The sequence below is a fragment of the Suricata suricatta genome, chromosome 5 (assembly GCF_006229205.1).
Source record: "Suricata suricatta isolate VVHF042 chromosome 5, meerkat_22Aug2017_6uvM2_HiC, whole genome shotgun sequence".
In the NCBI taxonomy this organism is placed as follows: Eukaryota; Metazoa; Chordata; class Mammalia; order Carnivora; family Herpestidae; genus Suricata; species Suricata suricatta.
Window position 1 is genome coordinate 17,318,476 of NC_043704.1, and position 26,774 is coordinate 17,345,249.

At 40.7% G+C, this 26,774-nt stretch overlaps 1 protein-coding gene and 1 long non-coding RNA gene across 4 annotated transcripts; one reads left to right on the forward strand and one right to left on the reverse strand.

Annotated features, from left to right (window-relative positions):
- Positions 1-784: 784 nt before the first annotated feature.
- Positions 785-26,093, reverse strand: N6AMT1 (N-6 adenine-specific DNA methyltransferase 1). 3 transcript variants are annotated; one of them, XM_029939093.1, is made up of 7 exons: positions 25,948-26,093; positions 23,879-23,965; positions 22,567-22,657; positions 19,960-20,043; positions 17,013-17,154; positions 15,879-15,978; positions 785-1,142 (listed from the first exon to the last, which is right to left on the reverse strand). In XM_029939093.1, the coding sequence occupies exons 1-7, from the start codon at positions 26,079-26,081 to the stop codon at positions 1,082-1,084; spliced, it is 699 nt and encodes a 232-aa protein (XP_029794953.1). In that variant the 5' UTR covers positions 26,082-26,093; the 3' UTR covers positions 785-1,081. The 3 variants fall into 3 exon arrangements, with proteins under 3 accessions (XP_029794953.1, XP_029794955.1, XP_029794954.1); XM_029939095.1 differs by having other exon boundaries at positions 15,850-15,978; XM_029939094.1 differs by lacking the exon at positions 785-1,142 and having other exon boundaries at positions 15,764-15,978.
- LOC115291580 lies at positions 19,236-21,818 on the forward strand. Its single transcript, XR_003908540.1, has 3 exons — positions 19,236-19,355; positions 19,968-20,092; positions 21,640-21,818. It is a non-coding gene; the product is annotated as an uncharacterized LOC115291580 (long non-coding RNA).
- Positions 26,094-26,774: the final 681 nt, after the last annotated feature.

A 26,774-nucleotide genomic window follows, 5' to 3' on the forward strand; every position in this document is an offset into this window, starting at 1 on the left:
CATTTATATACATAACCTTGTGAAGCATGACTTTTCACTTGAGCAATTCAAGTGATTATAAATTTTTTAATGTTTATTATTTTTGAAAGACAGAGTGTGAGCAGCGGAGGGGCAGAGAGAGAGAAGGAGACACAGAATCTGAAGGAGGCTCCAGGCTCTGAGCTGTCAGCACAGAGCCTGACACGGGGCTCGAACCCACAAACTGTGAGATCATGACCTGAGCTGAAGTCGGCCGCTTAACCAACTGAGCCACTCAGGTGCCCCTCAAATGATTATTCTAAATTAATTTCATTTTCTATTCTAGTTTTTTTCTGATTTCACATGTGAAAAGCAAAGTTATAACTGTGGATGTGTTTCATTAGCAGATCTTTGGAATTAAACGGTGCCAGTTTTCTCTTAATGTCATCAGATAATGTCAAAAGAAGTCAGTTAAGTTAGTGCCAAAATTGGTTCAAAATTTTAGAACTTTCTGGAAATTCATTCTGTTGAAGATTCAACATCTGACAACATTGTGCAGGTTACAAATTAATTTAAAAAGCTCAACCTGAAACCTGTTTGTTTTGATGGTTTTATTATCCATTACCGTGTCACAAATCACCCTAAAACATAGTTTAATTTTTTTAATGTTTTATTTATTTCTTAAAAAAATTTTTAAAAAATGTTTGTTTATTTTTGAGAGAGAGAGAGAGAGCGTGAGTGGGGAAGGGGCAGAGAGAGAGAGGGAGACAGACTATAAAACAGGCTCCAGGCTCTGAGCTGTCAGCACAGAGCCCAATTGGGGCTCAAACTCACCAACTGCAAGATCATGACCTGAGCCAAAGTCAGACGCTCAACCAACTGAGCCACCCAGGTGCCTTCAAACAGTTTAAGACAACACACATGCAAGACACATGTATGGTCTAACCGTTTTTGTAGGTCAGGAATTTGAGGATGGCTTTTCTGGGTGGTTCTGAATTGGGACTCATGAAATTGAGGTCAGGATGTGGCTGTGCCTGAAGTCCTCATGTGGAGGCTTGACTGGGGTTCAAGGATCCTCTTCCAAATGATTCACTGACATGGCTGTGGGCAGGACACTGCTCCCTCACTGTGTGGATGTCTCCATGGACCCTTCTAGTGTCCTCACAAACGTGGTATCTGGATTCCTGCAGAGAGAGTGATCCAAGATAGTAAGACAGGAGCTGTGATTGCCTTTTATGAGCATTTCTCAGAAGTCTACATCATCCCTTTTGGATTCTTTATCACCAGCACTCCTGGCTGTGGCACACTTCACTAATGATTACTTGCACCTGAAATAGAATCGGTCCACCAGATGTTCAAGGATTCACTTAGCCCATCAGCACAGGCTATGCCTCCCTCCTGAGAATAGAGACTGGCACCAACTGTCAAATTCTCTGATTCCTATGTCAGTTACTGTGGTGGGATCCTCAGCATGAAAGCAAGGGATTTAATGGCCGTTGGTTCAGGCTCTCTTCTTGGATCCAATGTATGTATCCTTGGGGCCAGTGCAGGGCCAGCCCGGTCCTTGACAGTGTAAAGTGTCCCCTATTATTTTACTCTAAGACAGTGGAGCTGCCCAGACCTCTACAGCCATCACTGCACCTGTGAAGGATGTGGGCACCCCTTCCCAAAGCCTTTATTCATGTGGTTACCAACCCTGGCTGCACATTAGAGTCATATGGAGAATTTTGAACAGATACTGTCAGTTCCCATTCCCCGGGGCACTGATTAGTGGTCTATGACAGCACCGCTGGCATCAGTACATTTTGAAATATATTCAGGCAAGTATAGTGTACAGCAAGGGTCAAGAAGCATTGCTCTACTTCCTGAGTACCAAGTACGTGGTTAGGCAAACTTTCTGTAAAAGGCCAGAGAGTAAATATTTTAGGCTTTACAGGCCTAAATTCAACTCTGCAAGGGTATCACAAAGGCAAGTGAATGAGCATGGCTGTGGGCCAATAAAACTTTATTTACAAAAACACGTGGTGGGCCAGATTTGGCTTGTGAGCTGTGATGTGCTAACCCTTAAAGTAGATCCACTGAACATGACTCGCACCCTGAACAAAGGCTCTGGTAGAGCTGCCAAGCAGCAGGAGTCTCACTAGTATGTCCTGAATTCTGGAAATGGTAAACAGTTTAATTTCCCTATTCTTCACCCATTTGAACTAGCTGCTTGTAGAAGACCTGGTTGTGGAGTCCTCTGTCTGGATGAATGGACTGAACCTGTCCTTCTACCACAATCCCGACCATTACCCTATTGTGGCAGGGTCACGCATGGGAAATGGCCTCTGTGCCAGAAGACCGTGTGTCCAGGTCTCTTGCCACAAAACGACGATACTGCCGTGTCTCATGAGTCATGAACAGCCACTGCTCCAGTCCTTAGTCTCTTTCCGCCGACTTGGTTGGAGATGCACAGAGCCTGATGCAGGGCTAGAACTCACGAATTGCGAGATGATAACCTGAGCTGACGTTTTATGCTTAACTGACTGAGCCATCCAGGGGCCCCTGGAAGGGAATTCTTCATTGATCTCTTGTATTTCTTCATGTTTTGCATGCAAGGCACAAACTTCCCTTTGCTCTAGATTATATTTTCAAGAATATGTGTATAGTGAACATCCTTGGAAGATTGGAACAGTGTCTCCAGAGCAAAGAGAAGACACTTCTAGAGGAAAGAGCTCTAGAGAAACATGGTGCCTCTCCACAGCAAAGGGAAGGCATGTCTAATGCCCATAATGAAAATTTAGGATTCCCTAAATTCAAAGTTTCTCTCCTAGAATTCAACCCCACTGTGTGCAGGTTTTTGTCTGGGTCCATCCATGTTGCTCCCATAGGACTCTGGGGCGAAGAGAAACTGATAAAAATACGCCAAAGCTCATACTGACTGCTGTGCTGAGCAGTACAGTTCCTTTGTCTCTGACCCAGAAGCTTTCTTCTGCCAACAGTGCAACTGTCAGGCTAACTAGTCACCTGGTGAGTATGGCAAAAGCTTCAATCCTTTACATTTCTCGACAGTGCAGCGTCCTTCGGTTTTCCCTGCAGAACCTCCACTAGTGCTGGCTCACTGGGGCCGATGGGCCTTCATGTGGTCGTTCACTCCCAGAGCATTGTGACCGCGTGTTTGCAGAAGCATCCCTACGGTTACCCACAGCAGCCGAGTGCTGCAGGATAGAAACAAGCAAGCCTTCCGGGTGACCACGGAGAGGGGTCATCTATATCTCACTCTTCACTTAAAGCGTGAGGCTTTCTGGCCAATTCCACTGCCTATGCCAGTGAGTTAGGTCAATCTGGTTGGGATGTAAAGATGTCTGAGGATGAGGGTAAAAACTCAACTTAAGTTGTTTCCACTTCACCATCTCAAGGAAAATTCAAATTCAGGTATGCTCAGGAGACCAGGGCCTGAAGCTAAAGGTATTACTATAATATTCTTTTCTAAGATGTCAGAAAGATCAAAGGTGGTGCCTCAGAGCTTGGTCAGTCAGAATGAAGGCCTCTAAAGATTTTACAGACGTGCCTCATAGACTCAGATAACAGGGCCTCTAGGAAGCTTGAGGACATTAACTTTAAGACATTGCAGCACAAGCCAACGTAGTGAAGTTATCTTGAAAAGATTTCTGTGTGTGTTATATACCAAAGGAGCTAATCCCCAAAACATGGTTGAAAGACCTTAACATTTTAAAGAGGAGTAGTTGAGTGGAAATTGTTTGGACTGAAAAGGACAGAAGAACATACGAACAATGAAAAGAGGTTTTGGACCTCTAAACACCCATAAAGCAGGAACGAGCCTGAGAAAACTACTCAGATGCAGTCACTTGCTACCGTTAATGACAAAGAAAACAAATCAGAGGACAAACCAAGTGCTTAGGTGGGTGGACCAGGAGCCATGGAGAGTCATGTATGGGCCCACAGTAGGACTGAATCCAAATCAAGGACATTCCAACATATGCCTGGCCCTGCTCTGGACCAGTGACACTGTTGTGTCTCCTATTTTCTCTCCCTTTGACCAGTAATACCCACAGCGCTTACTGTGTGCTTGGTCCAGCACTAAACGCTGGGTGTGGGGGAGGCAGACAGTTGGTCTCTTTAGTTGCACTGATCTACAGAGGAAGAGTTGCTGCACTTGGTATAGTTGAGGAACCATACCTGAGGGGTCTCCTCTACTCCTAGTCCTGTATTCCTGTATTTGTAGCCCCATTCTACACGGCGCTGTATGATTGTGCCAGTCACTACACCTTGGGTCCTCTGCTTGAGCATACTTATGATGACTCGCACATACCTTCAATAGAATAGGGCCAGGGCACCTGGGGGGCTGGGTTGGTTAAGCGTCTGACTCTTGGTTTTGGCTCAGGTCATGATCTCATGGCTTCATGGGTTTGAACCCTGCATGGAACTCTGCATTGACAGCATAGAGCCTGCTTGCAATTCAATTTCTCTCTCTCTCTCTCTCTCTCTCTCTCTCTCTCTCTCTCTCTCTCTCAGAGAGAGTGAGCATGGGCAGGGGAGAGGCAGAGACAGGGAGAGAATCCCAAGCAGACTGTGCACTGACAGTGCAGAGCCTGATGTAGGGATCAAACTCATGAACCACAAAATCCTGACCTGAGCTGAAATCTAAGTTGGATGCTTAACCACTTGAGCCACCCAGGTGACCCTTGAGTCTCCCTATTTTTGAACATCTTTGAGTAACTCTCCATTTATTTAAGTCCTTAAAATGTCTTTTAGTCACATTTTTAAAATGTATGCATGCTAGCCTTGTGCATATTAGATCCACTTCACAGTGACTAATTGTTTTTTCCATTGTAAATGGTTTTATTAATTTCCTTCTTTTGGGGAACTAGTGCACAGAAATACAAATGAGTTTCGAGTATTGGTCTTATAGGCAAACACTTTCCTAAGCTCTTTATTATGTTTATTTTTTTTAATTTTTTAATGTTTATTTATTTTTGAGAGAGAGACACACACAGAGTGTGAGCTGGGGAGGGTCAGAGAAAGAGGGAGACACAGAATCAGAAGCAGGCTCCAGGCTCTGAACTGTCAGCACAGAGCCTGACGCGGGGCTCAAACCCACGAATGTGAGATCATGACCTGAGCCGAAGTTGGAGGCTTAACCAACTGAGCCACCCAGGTGCCCCTATTATGTTTATTTTTGAGAGAGAGAGAGAGGGACAGAGCATGAGTGGGAAAGGGGTAAAGAGACAGAGACACAGAATCTGAAGCAGGCTCGCTGTGAGCACAGAGCTTGATGAGGGGCTTGAACTCACGAACTGTGCAATCAAGACTTGACCTGAAGTTGAACACTCAACCAACTGAGCCACCCAGGCGCCAGCTCTTTATTATTGCTAGCATTTTATCTGTAGCTTCTTTGGGGTTTTCTTGGTAAGTGATCATATCATCTGCTAATAATCTCAATTTTTGTTCAACGTTTTCTATCCTTTTTCATTTATTTTTCTTATTTTGCTGGCCAGAACTTCCAGTGGCAATGTTGGGTAGGAGTGGTGATAGGTGGCATCTTTGTCTTGTTCTTGATTTTTAACGGAGATGTTTCCATCAGAGTTTCTCCTTAAGAATATTTGTCATAATCTCTGGTATACAGGTCTTATCAGGTTAAGGAAGTTCTTACTCATTCTAGTTTCCTAAGAGTATTAAATTTTAAAACTGTTTTTCCACGTCTGTTGAGGTGATAATGTGTGTGTTGGGGGGGGACCTCTAATCTATTAGAATGATAAGCGGAACTTATAGATTTTTTTATTAAACCATGCTTACACTCCTGGGATAAACTCCACTTGGTCATGGTGTATCATCTGTTTTATATATACTGCTAGACTCAGTTTGTTGAAGTTTTATTATTTTTTTCCTCAACACTGATGTGACAGACCTATAATTTCCATTTTTTTATATGATCCTTATCTGGTTTTGTTATTAAGGTTATTCTTGCTTCATATAATTAGTTGGGAAAAGAATCATCTCCTTAGGCGTACGATATTGGTAATATATGACTGAAAACTGGCCAGCGGAATGTGAAGTGAGTTATGCTGTTTCCAGGCCTGGTTCATAGGAATCTCCCGGGCATGATCCACCGTTCTCTTCTTTGCCTAGCCATGTTTACTTAACAGCCGAATGTGATGCTGGTACAAAGAACCTGGAGTCTCTGAATGACTGAGCGGAGCAGAGCACTCTTCCCCCCCCTAGACACACACAGTACACTATGACATGAACAAGCAATAAGAAAACTTGTATTGTATGTCACTAATAAAGAATTTGATACATTGAAGTCAACTGCTATTTTGATAAAATCCTAAGATACGTCATATTGGGTTAGTCAGGGGTTAAGGAAAGGTGAAAAAACGATAACAACCTGAATAGACGGTAACCTATCTTATACTTTGGCAAAATAATGGGTAAAACTGTGATCGACAACATTTAAGTACTAGCTGAGCTTTAAGAGAAGAGGTTGGTAAACTGTGACCATAGTGTATATGGACGGTTACTGACTACAATTGGCAGTGTTACAGGAGAAAACATACTGGTTTATAGGAAATAATGGAAAGTCACAGGGAGTCTAAAAATGCAAGTTATTGAATGATTGAAAAGCCTCTAGGTCTTAAATATAAGTAATAACACAGTCTTATTAAGACTGGATCAAGAGTGCTAATCTTCCCATCCAGTTTCCACCACTTAACTGAGAGAAAGACACAGGTGTAAAGTTAAGCTACAAAGCAGGTTTAAGAACTATGCCTAGGAACAAATAAGTTGCAAGTCATGATTGGTACATGGGACTGTCAGCAAATGAACAGAAACCTACTAAGTGTTTGAGGAAATCTATTGTCAAAGAAACCCAGTGTCCCCACCCCCTTCCTCTCCCCCTCCTTTCCCCTGAAACACACACACACACACACACACACACACACACACACACACACACATACACGCACGCATGAACAACCCTGTGATTCTTGAAGGAGCCTTAGAATAGCCCTTCGTTGGGCAGGAAGCCAATGGCGAAGACTTCCCAGCCTCAAAGATGTTCTAACCATTGGAATGTGAACAGAAGTGATGCATGCTACATCCAGAACTGGCCCATAAACATCTCCTTATGGGTCATCCTCCATTCTCTTTTCCTTTTTCATGTGACTTAGAGGTTATGTGCTGTATGTGGCAGTGGTACCAGGCAACACCTATGTCAGATGAAGCCAAGGAAAGGCGCTGACAAGGCAGAACTGAGTCACAGAGACCAATGCATGACCATTCTCCCCAGAGAGCAACAGCTGCTAGCTACTTGCTCCACCGTACCCTTCCATCTCCTCTCCCTCCTGAGATGGCTAACTTAATTCTGCAGCCCTTGGCAGTGAGGTTGGGGTCATATGTCAGCATGCGGGCCAGTGTCATTAAGGAGGAAGTGAGGGAAGTCACTTATAAAACCAGCCCGTAAGAACCTCCCGTGGGTCATCCTCCATCCTTGGAAGTTCACGCTGGAGACGGTGGTGTCACAGGTGCCTGGAATAGGCTGTCATTCTCCTCCCCACGACCGTTCTGGACTGTGACCCGAGCAAACAATCCCTTTTATCTTATTAAGCCATACAGATTTGGAGATTGCTACAGCGTTAGCTTACCCTTGTGATTGCAGGCTCTCTTTCTCAATTCTCTAGAAGAAATTGTGTAAAACTAAAATCATGTTTTTTCTGAAAATTTTGGAAAACTCGCCGTAAAACCATCTGTGCCTGAACTTTTAAACTTTTTTGAAGGGGAGTTCATAATAAGCCTATAATTATTCAGGCTTATTAGTTCTCATTAGATTTCCTCCAAGACCAGTAGCATCAGCATCATTTGGTATGTCAGGTTCTTGTGGCTGCTGTAACAAATTATGACGAATGTGGTGGCTTCCCTCAATTGACGTATATTCCCTCATAGTTCGGGAGTCCAGGAGCCTGAAATCGGTTTCAAATATGAGCCAAAGTCAAGGTGACAACATGGCCTAAGGCTTCCTCCAGAGGCCTTAGGGGAGGGTCCGTTCTCACCTCTTCCAGACAAGGTGGCCGCTGGCGTTCCGGGCATTCTGGTCTCTGCTTCCTTGGTCACAGAACCTTCTCCTCATATCTTCCTCTTCTTCTTATATGATACTTGTGACTGCATGCAGGGCCAGATAATCCAGAATCCCCATCTCAAGATCCTTTAATCATTTGTCTTGTAAAGTAATATTCACCCTTTGCCATCTAGGTACTAATTTACAGGTTCCAGGGTTTACGACCTGCTATCTTTGGAGACAATTATTTAAATGTATCCTGCTGAATAAGGAGCCCCAAGGGTGTTTTAACAGCAACCTTGGGGGTTAACAAGCCCCCCAGGTGACTCCAGGTGAGTGCTGAAGTTTGGTAACCACTGCTCTAGGATGTTATCCATCTCATCTCCATTTAAAAATTACTGGCCTGGGGTGGCTCAGTCAGTTAAGCATCCGACTTCGGCCCAGGTCATGATCTCACTAGTTCGTGAGTTTGAGCCTTGTGTTGGGCTCTGTGCTGACAGCTCAGAGCCTGGAGCCTGCTTCCAATTCTTTGTCTCCCTCTTTCTCTGCTCCTCCCCTGCTCACATTCTGTCTCTTTAAAAAAATAAATAATAGAAGAAATAATTCTAGCATCAAAGTGTTCATAAAATCATCTCATTTTCTTGGTATCCATATAAAAAGATTTTCATTTTATCAAATTTCACCCTTTGACATTTATTGTCTCTTAAAATTGATTTTTGCACTTATCTTTATTATAGCCCCCATTTTCTACCTGAACTTATTCTAACTTATAAAAGTTGATACTTAGTATATTAATTCTGAGCTTTTCTTTCTTTGTTTTTTAATAAGCACTTAATGGGGCGCCTGGGTGGCTCAGGTGGTTAAGCATCTGACTTCAGCTCAGGTCATGATCTCATGGTTTGTAGGTTTAAGCCCGGTGTCGGGCTCCATGCTGACAGCAAGGAGCCTGGAACCTGCTTCAGATTCTGTGTTTGCCCCCCTCCCCCTCACACTTTATTTCTCCTCTCTCTCTCTCTCAAAAATAAATGAACATTAAACAATTTTTTCTTAATAAGCACTTAAGGCTGTAAATTTCCTTCTCAGTTTTACTTCCACTGCATTCTCTAAATTCTGATACTAAAATTTTCTTATCATTCAGTAATTTTTTAAATGCCCATTACTACTTATTGTTTGGCTTATGAATTATTCACGAGCAGGTTTTAAATTTTCCAACTGTATGAAGTTTTATATCACTTATTTATTTAAAAGAATTTTAAATGTCTACTCATTTTTGAGAGCAGACAGAGCACAAGGGGGAAGGGGCAGAGACAGAGGGAGACAGAGAATCTGAAGCAGGGTCCAGAGCAGCAGTAACAAAGCAGCACAAAGTAGGTGCTTTGAAGCCACAGAAACCTATTCTCTCAGATGCCTGAGGCTAGAAAACTCAAGTCAAGGTGTCCACAGGGCCATGCTCTCTGTGAAGGCTCTAGGGAAGAATCCTTTCTTTTTTATTTTTAACATTTATTTATTTATCTTGAGAGAAAGAGAGGAGATAGAGAGGGCACATGAGTGGGGGAGGGGCAGAGAGAGAGAGGGAGTGAGAGAATCCCACACAGGTTCCACGCTGTCAGTGTAGAGCATAATTCCATGCTCAGTCTCATGCACCATGAGATCCCGACCTGAGCCAAAATCAAGAATTGGACTCTCAACCGACTCAACCCCGTAGGTGCCCCAGGAAGCTTCCGCTGGTTTCTGGTGATCCTTGGCACCACTTGGTTTGAGGACTCGTCACTGCTGATTTCCCTCTCATCTTCATGTGGCATTTTCCACAGCTGCGTGTCCACATCCAAATCTCCCTCTTCTTACAGGGACACCAGTCATGTTGGACTTAGGGCCCTCTCTAACCCAGGATGGTGTCCTCTTAACTCGATTACATCTGCTGAGACCCTCTTCCCAAATAAGGTCACACTGATAGGTTCTCATTGGACATGAATGGGGGGAGGCACTATTCAACCGAGTACAGTCAACTACTAATGTAGCTGTCTCACCTTGCGGAGTCGTCCAATGTATCTCCCTCCATCTCTTTATCTGCAGTCCTAAAATGTACTTACACTTCAGGTAAGTCTTTTATAATCACTATTATAGGTAAACAAAATCAATCATATAAATAAATAAATATCAATCATGATATTTGTCTTCTATTTACATAGTTTAATTCCATTGTTTAGATAATGGAGGCATTCTAAATTATATCACTTTACCTTTTTTTTTTCTTAAAGTTTTTATTTTCAAGTAATCTCTACACCCAAGATGGGGCTGCAACTCACAACCCTGAGATCAAGGGTTGGATGCTCTAATGCCTGAGCCAGATAGGCGTGCCCCGCCCCTCTCACTTTACCTGTGGACTTACCCCCTTTTCTATTTTTTTTAATGGAGGCTTTTTGTTTTCTAAATTGCTGTTTACCTCTCCTGTTTCTACTATTTTCACAGTTGCCCTTGAACTCTGACCATACTGTAGTGGATTCCCAGGGCTGCTGTAATAAAGTACAACTTCGGTGGTTTAGAACAACAGATATTTACTCTCTCACAGTTCTGGAGGCCGCAAGTCTGAAATGGGTTTCTCTGGTCTGAGGTGTCAGCAGAGTCTCATTCCCTTTGCAGGCTCTTGGGGAGAATCATTTTCTTGTCTTTTTTAGTGTCTAGAGCTCATTCCTTGCGTTCCTCGGCTTGTAGTCCCTTGCTCTTTCTTGAGAGTCAGCAGCATGATCATAATACCCTCTCTCCTCTTTTGATTTAAAGTCTCCCTTTTCCTGTCTTTTATAAGACACTTGAGATTTTACCCAGGGCCCATCTGGATAGTCTAGGATAATCTCTCCATCTCAAAATCCTTAATCACATCTGTGATATGAAGTTCCTTTTGCCATATAAAGTCACATTCCCAGGGTTCTGGGGATTAGAGCATGGGTATCTTAGGGCTATTATCCACACACACGCATATCAAAGTTAAGTCATATCTTTACCCTCAGAACAATAATACAAAGAGGACTTAGAACACTTTCACCCTTAACAAATGCCCTAATTTATACATAACTGTTCAGTATTTTAGTTATTATTTTTAACCACATAAACCACACCATAATTATTAGTATTTTATATAATACTTGTTTGCATTTATATACATATTTTCCATTTTATTTGCCATCAGTAATTCTTTCATTTGAGACTTTGGGGATGTTTTTCCTTTTTCCTGAAATCTTTTAAAAAGTTTATTATAGACCTCCTGTTGGTAAACTCTGTCATTTTTAAATTTTACTTTTAAAACCTTTTCATTTGTGGGGCACCTGGGTGGCTCAGTCAGTTAAGTGCCTGACTCTTGGTTCTGGCTCAGGTCATGATCCCAGGGTCCTGGGATGGAGCCTCCCATTGGGCTCTGGGCTGATAGTGCAGAGCCTGCTTGAGATTCTCTCTCTCCTTGGTCCCTCTCCCCTGGTTGTGTCTGCACTCACTCTAAAAGCAGAAACAGCGACAACAAAACTAAACCTTCATGTATGCAGGTTTTGTTGGAACACAATAGATGGACTGTTGTTCCCAACACTCGAGGATGTTGTCCCACTGGCTTTATTATTCTACTAGCTTTTGGCCTTCTTTGTTGCGGTTTAAGAAATCTGTTGTTACTCGAATTATAGTTTCCTTTGTAGCAGTGTTGGCAAATATATTAAAGGGACGAGTAGTAAATATTTTGTGGTTTGTGGGCCATATGGTCTCTGCGGTCTGTGCTCTAACTACTCAGCTCTGCCACTGTAGGCCAAAGCAGCCCCGCCCAGTATACAAGCCAGCTGGCGTGGCGGTGTTCCAGTATCGTAGCCGGAAACGTTTCCAGCCCCTGCCAGAGAGGGAGTCCTACCTTCCCTTTGATTAAAGCCTTTTTGTTTGTTTATTTTTTATTTTTGAGAGAGACAGAGAGAGAGTGAGAGTGAGAGTGAGAGTGAGAGAGAGAGAGAGAGAGAGAGAGAGAGAGAGAGAGAGAGAGAGAGAGAGAGATAGCATGTGAGCAGGGGAGGGGCAGAGGGAGAGGGAGCCACAGAATCCGAAGCAGGCTGTAGGCTCTGAGCTGTCAGCACAGAGCCCAATGCGGGGCTCAAACTCACGAACCACGAGATCATGCCCTGAGCCGAAGCCGGAACTGTGGAGGTGATTGACGTACAAAGATCCAAGAGAAGCATGTAGAAGGTGAGAATTCTCTCTAGCTGACAGCCAGAGAACAGCAATGTTAGTCCTACCACCACCTGAAACGGGACCTTGAGTCCCAGATGAGATCACAGCCATGACCAACGCCTTTACTGAAGCCTGGGGAGATTCTAAGTGAATCCACATCACAATACCCACGCTCCTGACCCAGTGATACTGGGAGACAGTAAATTTGTGTTGTTTAAACACCAACACCACTAAAGTTACAGTCATCAGCTCTGCAGAAATAAACTGCCACAAAAAGCCAGGCAATGGGTTCCCTTGGTGAGTGGGAGGTGATGACTGGGAAGGAAATCTGGTGTTTCTGGAAGGCTGGTAATGTTCTACTTCTTGTTTGGGTGCAGTATAAATGGATGCTGACTTTATAAAAATCCATCAAACTGAACACTCATGACATATACAGGCCATGAGCGATGTTCCACCTCAATACAAAGTTTACATAAAAAGAAAAGACATCGGTATGTATTGTATTATTTGATATGCAAAGTAATTTTAGTGCATGTATGAATCAATTAGAAACAGAATGATATACATTTAGTCCTAAGGGTTCCTACCATGGCTATGTTTTTCTTAATCTTTTCCTGAGTCTTTCAGTCCTGTCCTAATTTTTCTTTTTTCAGTCCTGTCTCAATTTGTATTCCTTTTTCTCCCCTGTATGAGGGACAAAGAAAAAATAAAGAACAACTAAATTTTGGAATGGAATATTAAAACCCTTATGCTTTAAAATACACTGTGTATTTTTGGTAAGTACAAATTAATGCTAACACACTTCCAAGGTTTCTATTTCTCATTTTTAAAAGTCGACTTAAATTTGTTCCTTCCAAACAATTTTCTTCTTGTGAGCTTTCCTTTGATTATGTTAATTCTTTAAATACGTCAAACATTCCACAATCTGAACGTAACAATTCCACTGTTTATATTCCTTAGGTGTCCAACTCTGTTGGTTTTTTTTTCTGTTCTCATTGATTGCAGCGTCTTCGTGATAACCGGTTTAGATGATTTGAATGTTGGTTTTCTCATGTTAATACTGCTGCCTCAAACAGATACGAATTAAAACCTGAAACAGAGGGTAGCACAGGCCCAGGGTCTGATTTCTCATAGATTATTACTATTTTTCTTTTCATTCTAAGTACCATTTTCTTTTCATTCAAGGTACTAAGTTGTTTTTTTTGTTTTTTTGTTTTTTTTTTGCTGCTTCCCTTGGGCCACATGACGTGGTTTCACAGGTCCTCATTTTTCCTGTATTTAACAGCTGTTTTTAACACGAAGGACTGGATTTGCAGCTTTCCTGAAGGCTCAGAGCTGCACTTCCTAACTGACCACCAGGACACAGCATCCACTTTTCACACTAGTATTGTTTTCTCTTGTTTGTAGAAATGCAGGTATTTCCCTGTCTTTAGTAATTCTATTAGTCTCCTAGGGCCACTATGACAAAATGCCACAGACTGGATGGCTTCAACACGGAAATATATTTTCTCACCGTTCTGGAGCCTGGAAGTCCAAGAGCAAGGTGCGGGCAGGCTGGGTTTCTTCCGCAGTCTTTTTCCTCAGCTTGCAGACAGGCTGCCTTCTCACTGCGACTCGTGGGGTTTTCTTCTGTGTGCAAGAACCCCTCCCCCACGTCTCCATGACCCATCCCCTCTTCTTGCAAGGATCCCAGCCAGACTGGAGCAGGGCCCATCCTCACGGCCTCATTTAACCTTCATCACCTCAAGGCCCCGTTTCCAAACACAGTCGCATTCTGAGGTACTGGGGGGCTAGGATGTCAACATATGAATTTTGGGGAGACACAAAATATGCCATGACAGCTACGCATGTGAAGTTTTGGACGTTTTAGAAGTTACTTCTATGTTTTTAATCTAAGCTGACAGAAGTCCTTTATGCTAATTTTAAAGTGTTTCAAACATTATCTGAAAATATTTAAGACCCCATTCCCCAAAATTATAGCTAAAAGCTCAAAATAAAGTTCTAAACTTTTTTTTTTTAACATTTTTTTTTTCCTTCTTTGGAAAGGACGGATTATAAGACTTCAGATGGCACTATTTCTGGGAAGGGGAATAGATTTTTGGATGTTAGATTTAAGTAACTACTAATTTTGGCATCTTCACTGCTGAAAGCAGCACGAGCACATGGAAAGAAAGCGTCTGGGGGTCAGACCTGGGTCTGAGTGCCATCACACTGGCCTGGCCCTTCACTACTGTGCTGCTCTGAGCAAGGGATCTAACCTTTCAGAACATCAGAGGCAATTTCACTCCTTCTGGGGTTGTCCTGAGGATTAAACAAGAATGCCATTTAAAACAACAGTTCTAGCATTTGGAGGGCGACCGCAAGGAACACCGGGAAGCCCATTTGAGAAGACAGGTTTTAGGTCTGCTCAGCAGAGGGTCCCAGGGGTCTGTGGTAGGGTTTAGGAATTTATAATCTTAAAAAGCTTCCCCAGGTGGCACTGAACGTAGCTGAATTAAAAATAAATCTAGATTCTGCTCACTCAGGTCCTACACAGTCCTATTCATTGATTTTGATAAATATTTTTTAAATGGCATAGAAGTTAGGGAAGAAGTTCCTGAACTTAGAAAAAGTAATTTGACATCTCCTAAAAGATGCATGTTAGCTTTAAAAAATGTGATTAACCTAAGAGTTGTGAGTTTCTTTATATACAACTCTCCTTGTCCTAAGAAAAAATGTATAGCAGCTTGCAATATTTATGCAAGAAGAAAACAGAAGTATATCATAAAAGGATAAAAGGAAGGAGAAGTCTGACTGGTGAGAAACATGGAGGCTGGAAAAAGTCTAAATAACAGAAATAGAATGGAGACAATGAGCAAGTGAAAGTAAATTAAAAAAATGTTTTAATAATGGAAACCTTCTTAAAATCATACAAGTAATTGGGGTTGCGCAAATAACCCATAAAAGAGTGAAAGTCCCTGTGTTTCCTCCTGCCACTTATCTTCCGAGACTAATTTCTTTCTTTTTTTTTTTTTTTTGAGAGAGAGAGAGAGAGAGAGAGAGAGAGAGCGAGAGCGAGGGAAGGGGGTAGAGGGAGAGAGAGAGAATCTCAAGCAGGCTCCACACTCCACCGAACTCAACATGGGACTCAATCCCATGATGCTGGGATCATGACCTGAGCCAAAATCAAGAATTAGATGCTCACCCGATGAGCCTCCCAGGCTCCCCGTGAGCCTGACTTATATGTACACATGGACATGCCCTCTCTGTTGGTTTTTCAAAATTATACATAGAGGATAATACTGTTTTGTAATTTGCTTTCTTTCACTCAATGGTACATTATGAACACCTTCAGGTTCAGTGTACACAGACCTAACTCATGTTTAGCGGCTGGACAAGTCACTCATATTCAGGTTTTATATATAAAATACAAATAATATATATTATATACGTATTTACTTGCACTTATGCAAAAATTTCCATAGACTTGATTCCCAGGTAAAAGGGAATGCTACACCCTTCTACCTTTTTCTATACAACCTGACAATTTTATACTTGTTAACCAAGAAATGACTTCAGTTTCAAAATATGCTGAACACATTCAGCTTCTCTCTCCATATATTCATATATACAGTCAACACCATCTGTATTATCAACACACGCACATTCAGGACAACACACTGCACGTTAGGACCTGGAGAACTTCAGGACTGAGAGGGCTTCTCGGCCTGCTTGCCTGGAAAGTGCAACAGTCCCTTGTAGACCCTTGGTTGTCATTGTTTTCAAAATTTCTTCTAAAATAAAAATAAAACAAAAGGTAAAATCCAATTAAAATTGTCTGGTGAAGAGGGTATGATCACTAAACAGTTTAGTAAGATGATAAAGACAGAGGATTTACAAATTCTACTCATCTGCGAAAACAATGTATTCTAAGTAAACTTCTATTAAAACGAACTTGAGTCAGATGGGAGCACTTTGTATTTTCAAGGTATCATGAGGGTCTTAATCAGACTGAATGGCCTTGCTCTGCAGTGGTAGCTATGGACTCGACAGAAGCATTAACTACACCTGTCATTACAGCAAGGGATTTGTTCAGTTGCTTGGTCTAATCTTGGCCCCGCATGATTCCTCTAGGATGAAAAAAGTCAGTGAAGTTGGGCAAATGTATAGTGACAGCACACAGTGGAAGGAAGGAGCTTATCTCTTTCAGGCATATTGAAAGAAGCAACACCTTCCCTTTCATAAATAATACTAAAAAGACTGAGTTAAGAAAATGGAGCTACAAACAAACTGAAACACAACTCAGTCATCATGATGTGGTTTGAAGGGCTGAGAATATAAGGTAAAGAGAAAAATCACACTTGGGTGATCACACAGAAAGGGAAGAAAGATTCAGGTCATTCTAGTTACAAAGCCATCTGACCAAGCTCTCCACACCCACACTGTGAGCCGGCCTTCCTGATGGAACTTCACAGGAACTCAACGGTACCGAGCACAGTCAAGGGCATGAAGATCACAACGCGCAGAGAACACTCAAAATATTCAGGGTGAGGCGTTATGAGAAGAAATTACAGATTTTGTGTCTGAATATTAGTTAATTAAATGGGGGGGGATTGCCCCCCTTTAAAAAAAGTACTTTCTAAAACCAGAAAAAACTATGTCCTAAAAATCTCTCCCTTCTTTTAAGATGAATGTTATGTTTGTATGAGGTGTTGTCAGTGATTATATTGATAGTTTTTCAGGTTACTTTATAAATTACAGTCTTTAATAAGATTAACTTCTGGTTTCAGCAGAGTCAGTGGTTAAAAGATAAACTGGTCTGAATTACCTGGATTATTTTCTTTAATGGTAACTAAATAGAATAATCCTCTTGGTGACAGAAGATCTGGAGCCAGCGGGAAGAACCTGTCCATGACTTCTCGACCGTTTCTGCCTCCCGCCCAGGCAGCCTCTACTCCGTGACTTCCCACCTGTGACCATTAAAAAAGACTTTTGTGTCTATTCAAGTTACCTGTAGAATCATGAACAGAATCTTTTGGACAAGTAACATTTACCAAACAAGTGCTGTGTATACTTCGTATCTTACTGCGGTCGGGGAGGCAGTAAAGTTGAATCCCGGCCCCACCACTTCCTAGCCATGTGACCTTCTGTAAATTTGTAATTTTTGTGAATTAGTTTCCTCCCTTATCTATAAAATCAGAAAAACAATAGTTCCAACAGTAAGATTATAAAAATTATATAAATTATGTTTTTCAATTTTTAGGAATATCTGTAGAGTTTGAAAACAGGGCCCTGCACACATCAAGTGCTTAGTAATAGCTATTGCTGTTTCTGCACTGCTTACATTGACAGACATAGGTGATTCTTACACTTAACATAGTACAATCAGGAAGACAATAAAAGACAGATCCTATATTATAAAATATCTACTTTGCAGAAAGTTATGTCCCACTAACTACATGTTAGATGTCCCACTAACATAATGTCCCACTGCATCTGGCTCTTTTCTAGATTAAAGTATGAATTGTATAGACCCTTTTTAAGAAACCCATTTAATATATAAAGGCTCACCAAATCACTTTTTTTCCTATAGCAATCTAATTCTATTGTAGAAGCAAAGCCCATGAGAGTTCATACAATATTAAAAATCTCTAGATTCTTATCACTGTATATTGTTTTCAAAACTAAAGAATAATTTGAAGAAGCCATTCAAAAAATATTTTAACCCTAACAATTATTTTCTTTCTATATCTATAGTTTAAATTAATTGTATAAGTCATGCCTACTGCTTTTATTCATATAAAATGGGATGTTTCTCCATTAAAATAAATTTCTTTATACATGGAACTATATACATATATTATTTTATAAGAAGGGAAATATGCTCATATCCCTGCCTTAAGAGGAATAGCACTTTCCTCTTTCACTGTTTTGTTGGTCTGCTCCTCCCTCATCTTATATACACACACGTTTTTCTTTTTCATCCATGTTTTACAAAGATAGGATTATATTCTACCTTCTTGCACTGTATTTTGCTTTTCTCAGTCAACAATACCTTATGGTGAGTGCTTCCTGTGATCAGGTATGGTTCTAATGTGCTCTTTTAATGGTTACCTACAACTTTATAATGGAAAAGTAGCATATCTTAATGTAGCTACTGATGGGCATCCAAAGTGTTCATTTGCTCATTTTTTTGTATCTAATTTAAATTATTCCCATATCTATAATCAACTTGTCAATACAATTTCCACAAAGTTAATCACATTAGGAAATTTATCAGTTCTTCTTTTCTATCAAGGCTTTCCTCCTAGAGATTTCCCCTTCCTGGCATTCCTAGAATTCCCTCTTTTTCTGGGGCTCATGTGTTCCTCTTCCTTGGTTTACCCCCTTATTCTGGTGGAGCCCGTTCCCTGGACATTTCATCAGGTAGTGTCTGTGGAGAGAGTGCATGGTGAGCCTGTCTCTGGCCTTCTCTTCCAGAATGGACTAGGATCTCTCCGTGCTAGCCCCTGTTCATACACCTCCCCAGGGATGCTCGGCCAGGTTAACGTGCTGGCACTGGACATGCCTCTCCAGGAAGGTCTCCAGGCACCGGGCACATTAAGGCCACAGAGGGAGGGTTTCCATCTTTACAGGGAGTCCTGTTTGGCGGTGTGCTGCTGGCCCGCTACCTGAGCCCTGCTGGGCATGTTCCTGCTCCTTCATAGCTCACACCACATGCCAGAGGGTCCTAACCTCAGGCTTCTAGATATACTATTAAGTATAGCCATAAATTTTTATACACACAGACTCTTAACTATTATTTTTATATTATATCTCCCGGACCTAACCTCTAAGTCTCTTATCTTTTACCTTCATGATTTCCTTTTCTTTATCTTCATGCTCTGTGCACTGAAATCTTTCATCTGGTTTCTGGAACAGGGATTCAGGTCTTTGCAGAGTGTGTATTATCTTTTAATTCCCTTCCTGATGTCTTATTTTGTGAAGCATGTTTTTAAGCCCCCGCAGCCCTTCGTTGTGCTGCACTGTGGTTCTGCTCTCCAGCTAACAGCTCAGCTCACCGCAACTGTGACCCTAGCGCTCTCTCTGTTGAGACTGCAGAACAGCCCAAGGTGGTGTCTTCACTCAACCATCTATACGTCCCAGCAGCTGTAACGCTCAGAAGAAGCAAGTACGGAGCTTAGTGGTGGGAATGTGGGAGAGAGGAAGCCCATTTGTGTCCCCAGGTTTCCAGAATCTCCTCTTCATTCAGTCTTGCCAGAAATTTGTACACCATGATTTACTTAAGCAAGCTTTACTTCATTACTAAACTCAGTCTGCCTTGACCATTCTCTCTTTAAATTGGGAAATGGCTGATTTACCTCTTCATTATTGAAGATTTTCCAAATCATGTATTTCAAGATGATTTATTTTCCCTACCTGAAATAAGAATCCTCCCCCCACCACCTGTGAAAGGAAGAAAACTGAGACTTTCAGAATTATATGAATTTAAGGATGATTAAAAAAATGCTTTTTGCAAATTTGCCATTCATGATAAAGGACACACACATGCAAATTTAAGCACATGCCCCAATTTCAATGGGAATTTTAGGGGTGAGCATGGGTCACTGTATTTCATTAGTTTTAGATTCCTTCCCAACGTCCACCGACATCCTCAATTACTGACGACTGTGAGAAGTATCAGAGCAGTTGACGACTGTCATAATGAAGTTCATTTGATTTTACAAAGAAAATAGCTGAAAACATTACTAATCATCTTTTGTTACATGTCTTACCTCTTCAGGTGGAGTCACCACATAGGGCGGATTAAACACCAGAAGATCAACTTTTCCCTTCAATCTTGGTAGCAAGCCTTTGACCTAAATGTCCAATAGTCAGAATTTTAAGCTGGACTCAGAATTAAAATAGGTAAATAAGTATATAATTAGATAAATAAGTATACCTTTAAAAATACTCTCCTCCCATGTTTTTAGAGAAAATGTGTTAGAGGGCCAATACTGTGTACAGAGATACAGATAAATATTTTTACATTTTCACTGATGCATATAAAGATTACATGCATTTACCTATAAGTAGGAAATCACATTATTTATCAGAATGAACATAAAATCAGAAAGCCTCTGTTTTTCAACAGTTAATCTGTTTACACTCTGGGTTTACTCTTAGTAGATTCAATAAGGAAGCAAGTGCTCCTGTGTTCTACGTAGATATACACATACTTTAAGGCTATTGCTGTAAACATTAAATGTTTCCTATAATTGAGGGAAATGTTTTATGAAATGACAAAAAAATCAGAAGATGTACATATATAAGTATGTACATATAGATCCATATATATTTACTTTCTACTTCTCTAATAACTCATAAATGTATTGGCTGGAACAATTAGAGATCGAAGAAAGGACTGAAAAGAGTGGAAGAGACATGGAAAACATTAGTTGTTTGGCATTTTGTAAATCTTTTAGGAGGGAGTAACGCTGGAGAGTGAGGAAACACATCTGAGATAACCAAAAGCTTTACTTTCAATTCCATCAAGAAACTGTGTTTCTCACATTGAAAAAAGAGGTCCAGAAAGTAATTTCCCAGAAACACTGAGTACAGAAACTAGAATAGAATTTGCTTTGTAATGGTTTATAATGGCCCTGAGGGACCACATACTTAAAATCACTGCAGTGCCAGATTTTAAATAAAGGAAAAAACTGACATTAAAACATGGAGAATGATGTAGTTTAAGAGAAAATGGACTTAAGTAAGAAAGTCACTGATATAAAGTCTAATCACAGGCATCCATCTTCAGCTTTCGTGGGGTCTCAGAGTTTTAGATCCAAGAACTGGAAAGGTAAGCAAAAAAGGCCCCTGACAAGAACTTTTAAATCCATATAGCAAAACATACTTTCTTCATATGAGAGATACATATTCAGAGCCCCTGAACTCTTAGTTTAAATACAAGCCCAACTAAATCACTTGTTTGGTATTCTAGCACAGAGCATACGAAGAGAGAGGAAATACCACTAACAGGTAGCAGTAAAATAAGACAACATAGAGCAGGTAAAAAGAAAAGGCGAGGAGGAAAGGAGATTAAAAACTCAAATTCGCTGCAGGCTATAGCTGCTCAGTGTAAAGGCTGAAACACCCGAATAAGCTTCTTTATCACAGCACAGAATAATAACTAATGTTCGTATTAATGGCTCTGAATCAGTAACAGGTAAAGTTATGTTTAGTTTGTTGTAGGAATATAAGAAAAGGCATCTGATGTATTTAAGAAAATATTCCTTCTAAAACTAAAAAAAGGAACAAAATGAAAGTAGTACTTTGTAAACAGGTAAACTTAGTTACCTAAAACAATGCTTTCATTGTGATAATCTATGCCTAGTGTTCTGAATAGAAGCAAATATAGAGTTTTGTAAATTGATCATGACACCTACGCTCATGCTCACCTCTTCTTTCTTTGCCAGACGTCAGCTCTCAGTGTCAAGGTCACCTGGAACCACTGAAAGAGCTCACTCTGGCACTACCACAAGCCATGTCCTGAAACAGCCGTGAGACACCTAGACATAGATTCCCAAGATCTGGATTTAAATTCTGGATTTATCTCGTTATTAAGTTATGTGACTTTAAAAAATGAACCTCACTTCAGTTTCTACCTCTGTTAAAAAAAAAAATCTTCTGAATTTCTTGTATCTCTAAAGTTTTATTATTATATCAAAATATATTTACTACTACTTATGGACACATTAAAGAAACAAGTTAACATTTTAGAGGGCACCACCACCTCAGCGATCCCACGTGAATCCCGGCGCCTGAACCAGCATCTCCATCTCTCCATCCCCCTTGGCCGCGGTGGGAGACTGAGAAATGGCATATGACCCAGGCTGAAACAAGCAATACTCATTCTGGGGCTTTTGTTAGACTAACTGAATAGAAAGAGTTTCTTACCATGGGGGGTGGGGGTGGTAAGGAAGGTGTTTGCTGAGGAATAAGATACAGACACGCAAGTATTCTGTTACTATGAAATTAAAGACTACCTAGGAATAGAACCAATACAGAGAGAAGCTCAGATCTAAGAAAAAGATGCCGGTAACAGCATGTGAGTTCCTGGAGCCAGCTGTATCTGAAGCCACCCACCCTTTTTCCTTAAGCCAGCCTGAACTGGATTCCCTGTCACTTCTGACCAAAAGACGACTGACACATACAAGCCAGAAGAAATTCCACTTGAACGGACAAGATGAATTGCATCAATCAGGAATTTACTTTGCAAATGAGGGGAGTATACTATTTAGTGGATTAAAAGTTAATTATTACTCAGGTTTCCTTGACCTAAATCGTCTTAACCTTATTTGTAAAGGAAATGAACTATTACTGGGCAAGGATTAGCAGCTCACCAAGTCTGTAACCACTGGCTGGATGTGGACTTGGTTACAGCGTGCTGTCTCCAGGGTACAAGCTGCCGCCGTGGGGTTGATATCTGTGCACCTGTCAATAGAAAAGAAAGAAAACTGTATCTACATCCCTGAGGGTTAGCTATTAGTGAAAAAGTTTTAAACGTTCCACAGCTTTTACAAAAAGATTTAGAAAAAATTAAAATGATTTAATAACTGTGAATTAAAATAACAAAGACTTATCATATTAATGAAAAAGACTGTTATATTGACGTACATGTGCAAGAGTAGAAAAATACACAGCTGAAGGAATTTAGTGAATTATGCATCCAGGGGCGCCTGGGTGGCTCAGCTGGTTAAGTGTCTGATTCTTGAAATCGGTTCAGGTCATGATCTCATAGTTCGTGAGTTCACGCCCTGTGTGGGGCTCTGTCGGTGCTGGGAGTGTGGATCCTGCTTGAATTCTCTCTCTCTCTCTCTCTCTCTCTCTCTCTCTCTGCCTCTCCCGTTCTTTCTCTCTCCCAAAATAAACTTTAATAAATAAATAAAACATCAAGATAGACAATTTTAAAAAATAAATTATGAATCCAATGAATACTATGCAGCCACCAAAAATGAAAATTTTAAAATATTTTTTAAATGTTTATTTATTTTGAGTGTGTGTGTGTGTGAGAGAGAGAGACAGAGAGAGCGCGAGCCTGCAAGTGAGCAGGGGAGGGTCAGAGAGAATCCCAAGCAGGCTCCATGCTCAACTGACTTGGGGCTTGATCTCATGGCTGTGAGAACAGGACTTGAGCGGAAATCAAGAGATGGACATTCAACTGACTGAGCCACTCAGGTGCCTCCCCCAAAATTAAATTTAAAAGGAATTTTTGAAAAATATTCATGATACAATATTAAATGAAAACCACAGAAAATGGGGAAAAGGAAGGAAACACATTTGGACCATCTGTGGTACAATTTGGAAGTAATTTTTATTTTTTTCTTTATGTTTTCCATATTCTCAAATTTTCTTTAAAAATTTAAGTAACTTCCAAATTTTTTCTGGTAATCAGACTGTTTATCTAAAATTCAAATTTAGAAAAGACCTAAAATTGTTTTGTGGCTTCAATAATTGTATAGTATGATGGAACAGTTTTGAACATGCAGTTATAATTTTTAGGGAAGAATAATTTACAATGAGTCCTTACTATACTTAAATAGACCCTTTTAGATATATGGTACTTACTAACAAAAATGATTTCATTCAAGTAGTCACACCCCTAGTGAATTTCTTAGTGGAAGATGTGGATACATTTGATACACTTACACTTACATGTACAAGGCCTGAGGGCCTATCATGGAGGCTAGAAATGCAGATACCACTCCAGACCCTGACCCTACTTCAAGGCATATTTCCACTCTAAAAAAAAGCAAAATAAAATAATTATTAGTGTAGTAAGATTAAAATACACATTACAGAAATTTACTCTCATCCTACTTTTAATGTATATTTAATGTATATTTCTCCAGCATCATCAGTTGCCTGCAAATATATGGAAATTAAAAAATGTATAAACATTAATTCCTGACAACCGCTTTGTGCCCATTTAGTACTGTTTAACTCAAAATTGGGATGTGTGATTTAAGTTCATAAAATAGATGGCTTTCAATTAATTTCTACAAAACATTACATAAAAACTGTGGGATAAAACTGAGGATTGAAAATATTTACGTGAAAGACATCGGCCCTTCCCACAAGGAGTTTCTGGTTTAGGGTTTTGCAAAATGACAGGGTTAGTATTATTATAGTATTTATTTATGAATGAGGTTTTCTCTATCATAAGTTGATCAGCAGATCCTGGGGGGAAAAAGGTTCCCCCTTTCTACTAAAAGATTTAGAATTGCAAAGAAATTCCATATTTGTACAGCTACACACTGAACTGGGAAAATACCAGAGCATTTGGTTTTAGAATATTAACAATAATCTTTAAAATGCTTTAGAATAAATTGTTATAATATTTTATCCTTCAATTAAATTTATTTCCCTGCCTATAATCTTACATATGCATCAAAAGCACCAATTATCTCCATCACAGGAATGGGTTTGGTGGGACTTAGGGAGTGTCTCCAGCACCTGACTCCTCAAACAACTATCCAGCAACAAACGCTAGTTGCTTCTGACTTTTGGCTTAACCGACTGAGCCACCCAGGCGCCCCTTGCTTCTGACTTTTGGAATCAGTCCACATTATCTGACAAACCTTTATTATTCTGTAGGAAGGTCTATCGAATCTTACCAGGCGGCCTTTATTTGAAAATAACTATCATGGTTTCATAAACAATTAGAATTCCAAGACCAGAAGTAATCCCACTTTTATGACAAATTCAGCTCCTTTCACGGCATACTCTGCAATGCAGTTTGTGCTTGTAAATTTTCCTGGGATCTCCTGAGACTAAAAGACAATTCCATTCTGTATTCCAGTAAATCCAAAAGTTCCATCGTTTACAACGAAAAGCTAGTTTAATAAGAGTTGGGACATTTTATATCTGACCAGATTTAAGACAGATAAATAAACACAATATGTATCTTTAATGCCTGACAGCAGTTTTATCTTGAGAAAACCAGTTTCAACTCTTGATCTTTAAATAAGTCTAATTACCCAAATGCCTTTCATTAAAAAATTTACAATGTAGGTATTTTTTACTGTTACTTAAAATTTATGGGGGCACTTCAACAAGCCAGTTTTAATATTTATGAAGTGCTAGGGAAATTTCTATAGGCTGCGAGCTATGTAGCTATTTAAATTTCTACCAATTAAAATGAAAAATTAAATTCTGCAGTCGCACTTGCCACAGTTCAAGTATTCGGTAGCCACATGTGGCTAACTGGCAATTGCTACAGAGAATCCTCTGAAATGGGTTTGAAAATACTTCCCGGTGCCAGTGTCTCACAATCTCATTTCATTTTTGTGCCCTTCCATTGCTCCACGGTGCTTCTGTGTATTAAGTTAAATGCCACGCGGCTTTTAACATTTACTAAAAAATGTAATCTTAATAAGCAATGTTGGTTTATGAACGTGTTACAATCTCGCTCCGCTCGGGGTCTTTGTGTTCTTCAGACTAACAGCTGAATGGAAAAGATCCATCCTGGCATGGAAAGGAGCAATGGAGCTTCTGAGACCCAAACAATAACTGGCAAAGGTAGACCGATCCCTGGCATGTTCATTATGTTTATCTACAGGAAAATCCGCGGTAACAGCGTTCTGGTGTCAGCGTTCGCAAAATGGGCTGACACTGCCTCCTATCCGGGGAGTCAGCGTCGCTCCTTTCCTCGGCCCTCCTTCGCTCCCGCCTCTCCAGGACGCCCGAGCCCTCTCCCGCGGGGACCCTCGCCCTCCTCGCACCCCATCAGCTCGGCCGCTGCCGCCTCGAGAGCATCTAGCAGCAGGAACGTATCCTCCGCTGGCTCGTACACATTGCTAAAGGCGCCTCGGCCCACGTGTCCGTGCAGCGGCGTCGGGAGACCCGGCGCCGCCATCTTGCCTCTCTCCGTCCCACGCATGCGCGCCAAAATTGCGCGTGCGCAAACTCCGCAAAGGGGGCGGGGCGCCTGAGGCGGAGAGGCAAATCGGTGCTTATTTCTAGCAGTCTGTGTAAATGCTTTTGGAATTTCCAAGTGAACAGTTATATAATCTGCAACTGCTGATATTTGCTTTCTTATTTCGAGTATTTGAATTTGTTTCATTTTATGGATTCGCAGTTGATGCAGGGTATCCTCGATTGTTTTTGACTGAGGGGAGTGTTTTTGTTTTCTTCCCCCCTACATTTAAAAGTTTTCTTCTGCTCCTTGTTTGCAAAGAATTGTAAAAAGACGTTATGGTTACTAAATTTTACCCCTCTTTTTTTTTTTTTACATCAACTGAACATTTAAGCTTTTTTCTTATTTAATTTTTTTACTGTAGCAAATTGTAAAATTGACCTTCCTGATGTTAAATCATGAAGGCACTCTTTTTTATAAACCTCACTCAGGCAAGATGATTTTTCTTTTAATACCCTGCTGAATTTGGAATGCTAATAATCTAGCTCTGTTTTGATTATCCTATCCTCACAGGATGAGTTAGGACATTGTTTCTGGAACATTTGGTAGAACTCATCCATAAAATTGGCTGGGCTTAGTGCTTTTATTAGTGGATGGTTCTCTGATGTTTTGAATCATCTTTAGGTTATTAGA

What these genes read in the sequence shown, in the direction of transcription:
- N6AMT1 (XM_029939093.1), bottom strand. Translation starts at nt 26,081, where the DNA reads ATGGCGGCGCCGGGTCTCCCGACGCCGCTGCACGGACACGTGGGCCGA. An exon ending in AGCCAGTGGTTACAGACTTG is followed by an intron (nt 20,044 to 22,566) that starts GTGAGCTGCTAA and finishes TTGGACATTTAG; the next exon opens with GTCAAAGGCTTGCTACCAAG. An exon ending in TGGTGACTCCACCTGAAGAG is followed by an intron (nt 17,155 to 19,959) that starts GTAAGACATGTA and finishes TAATGGTCACAG; the next exon opens with GTGGGAAGTCACGGAGTAGA.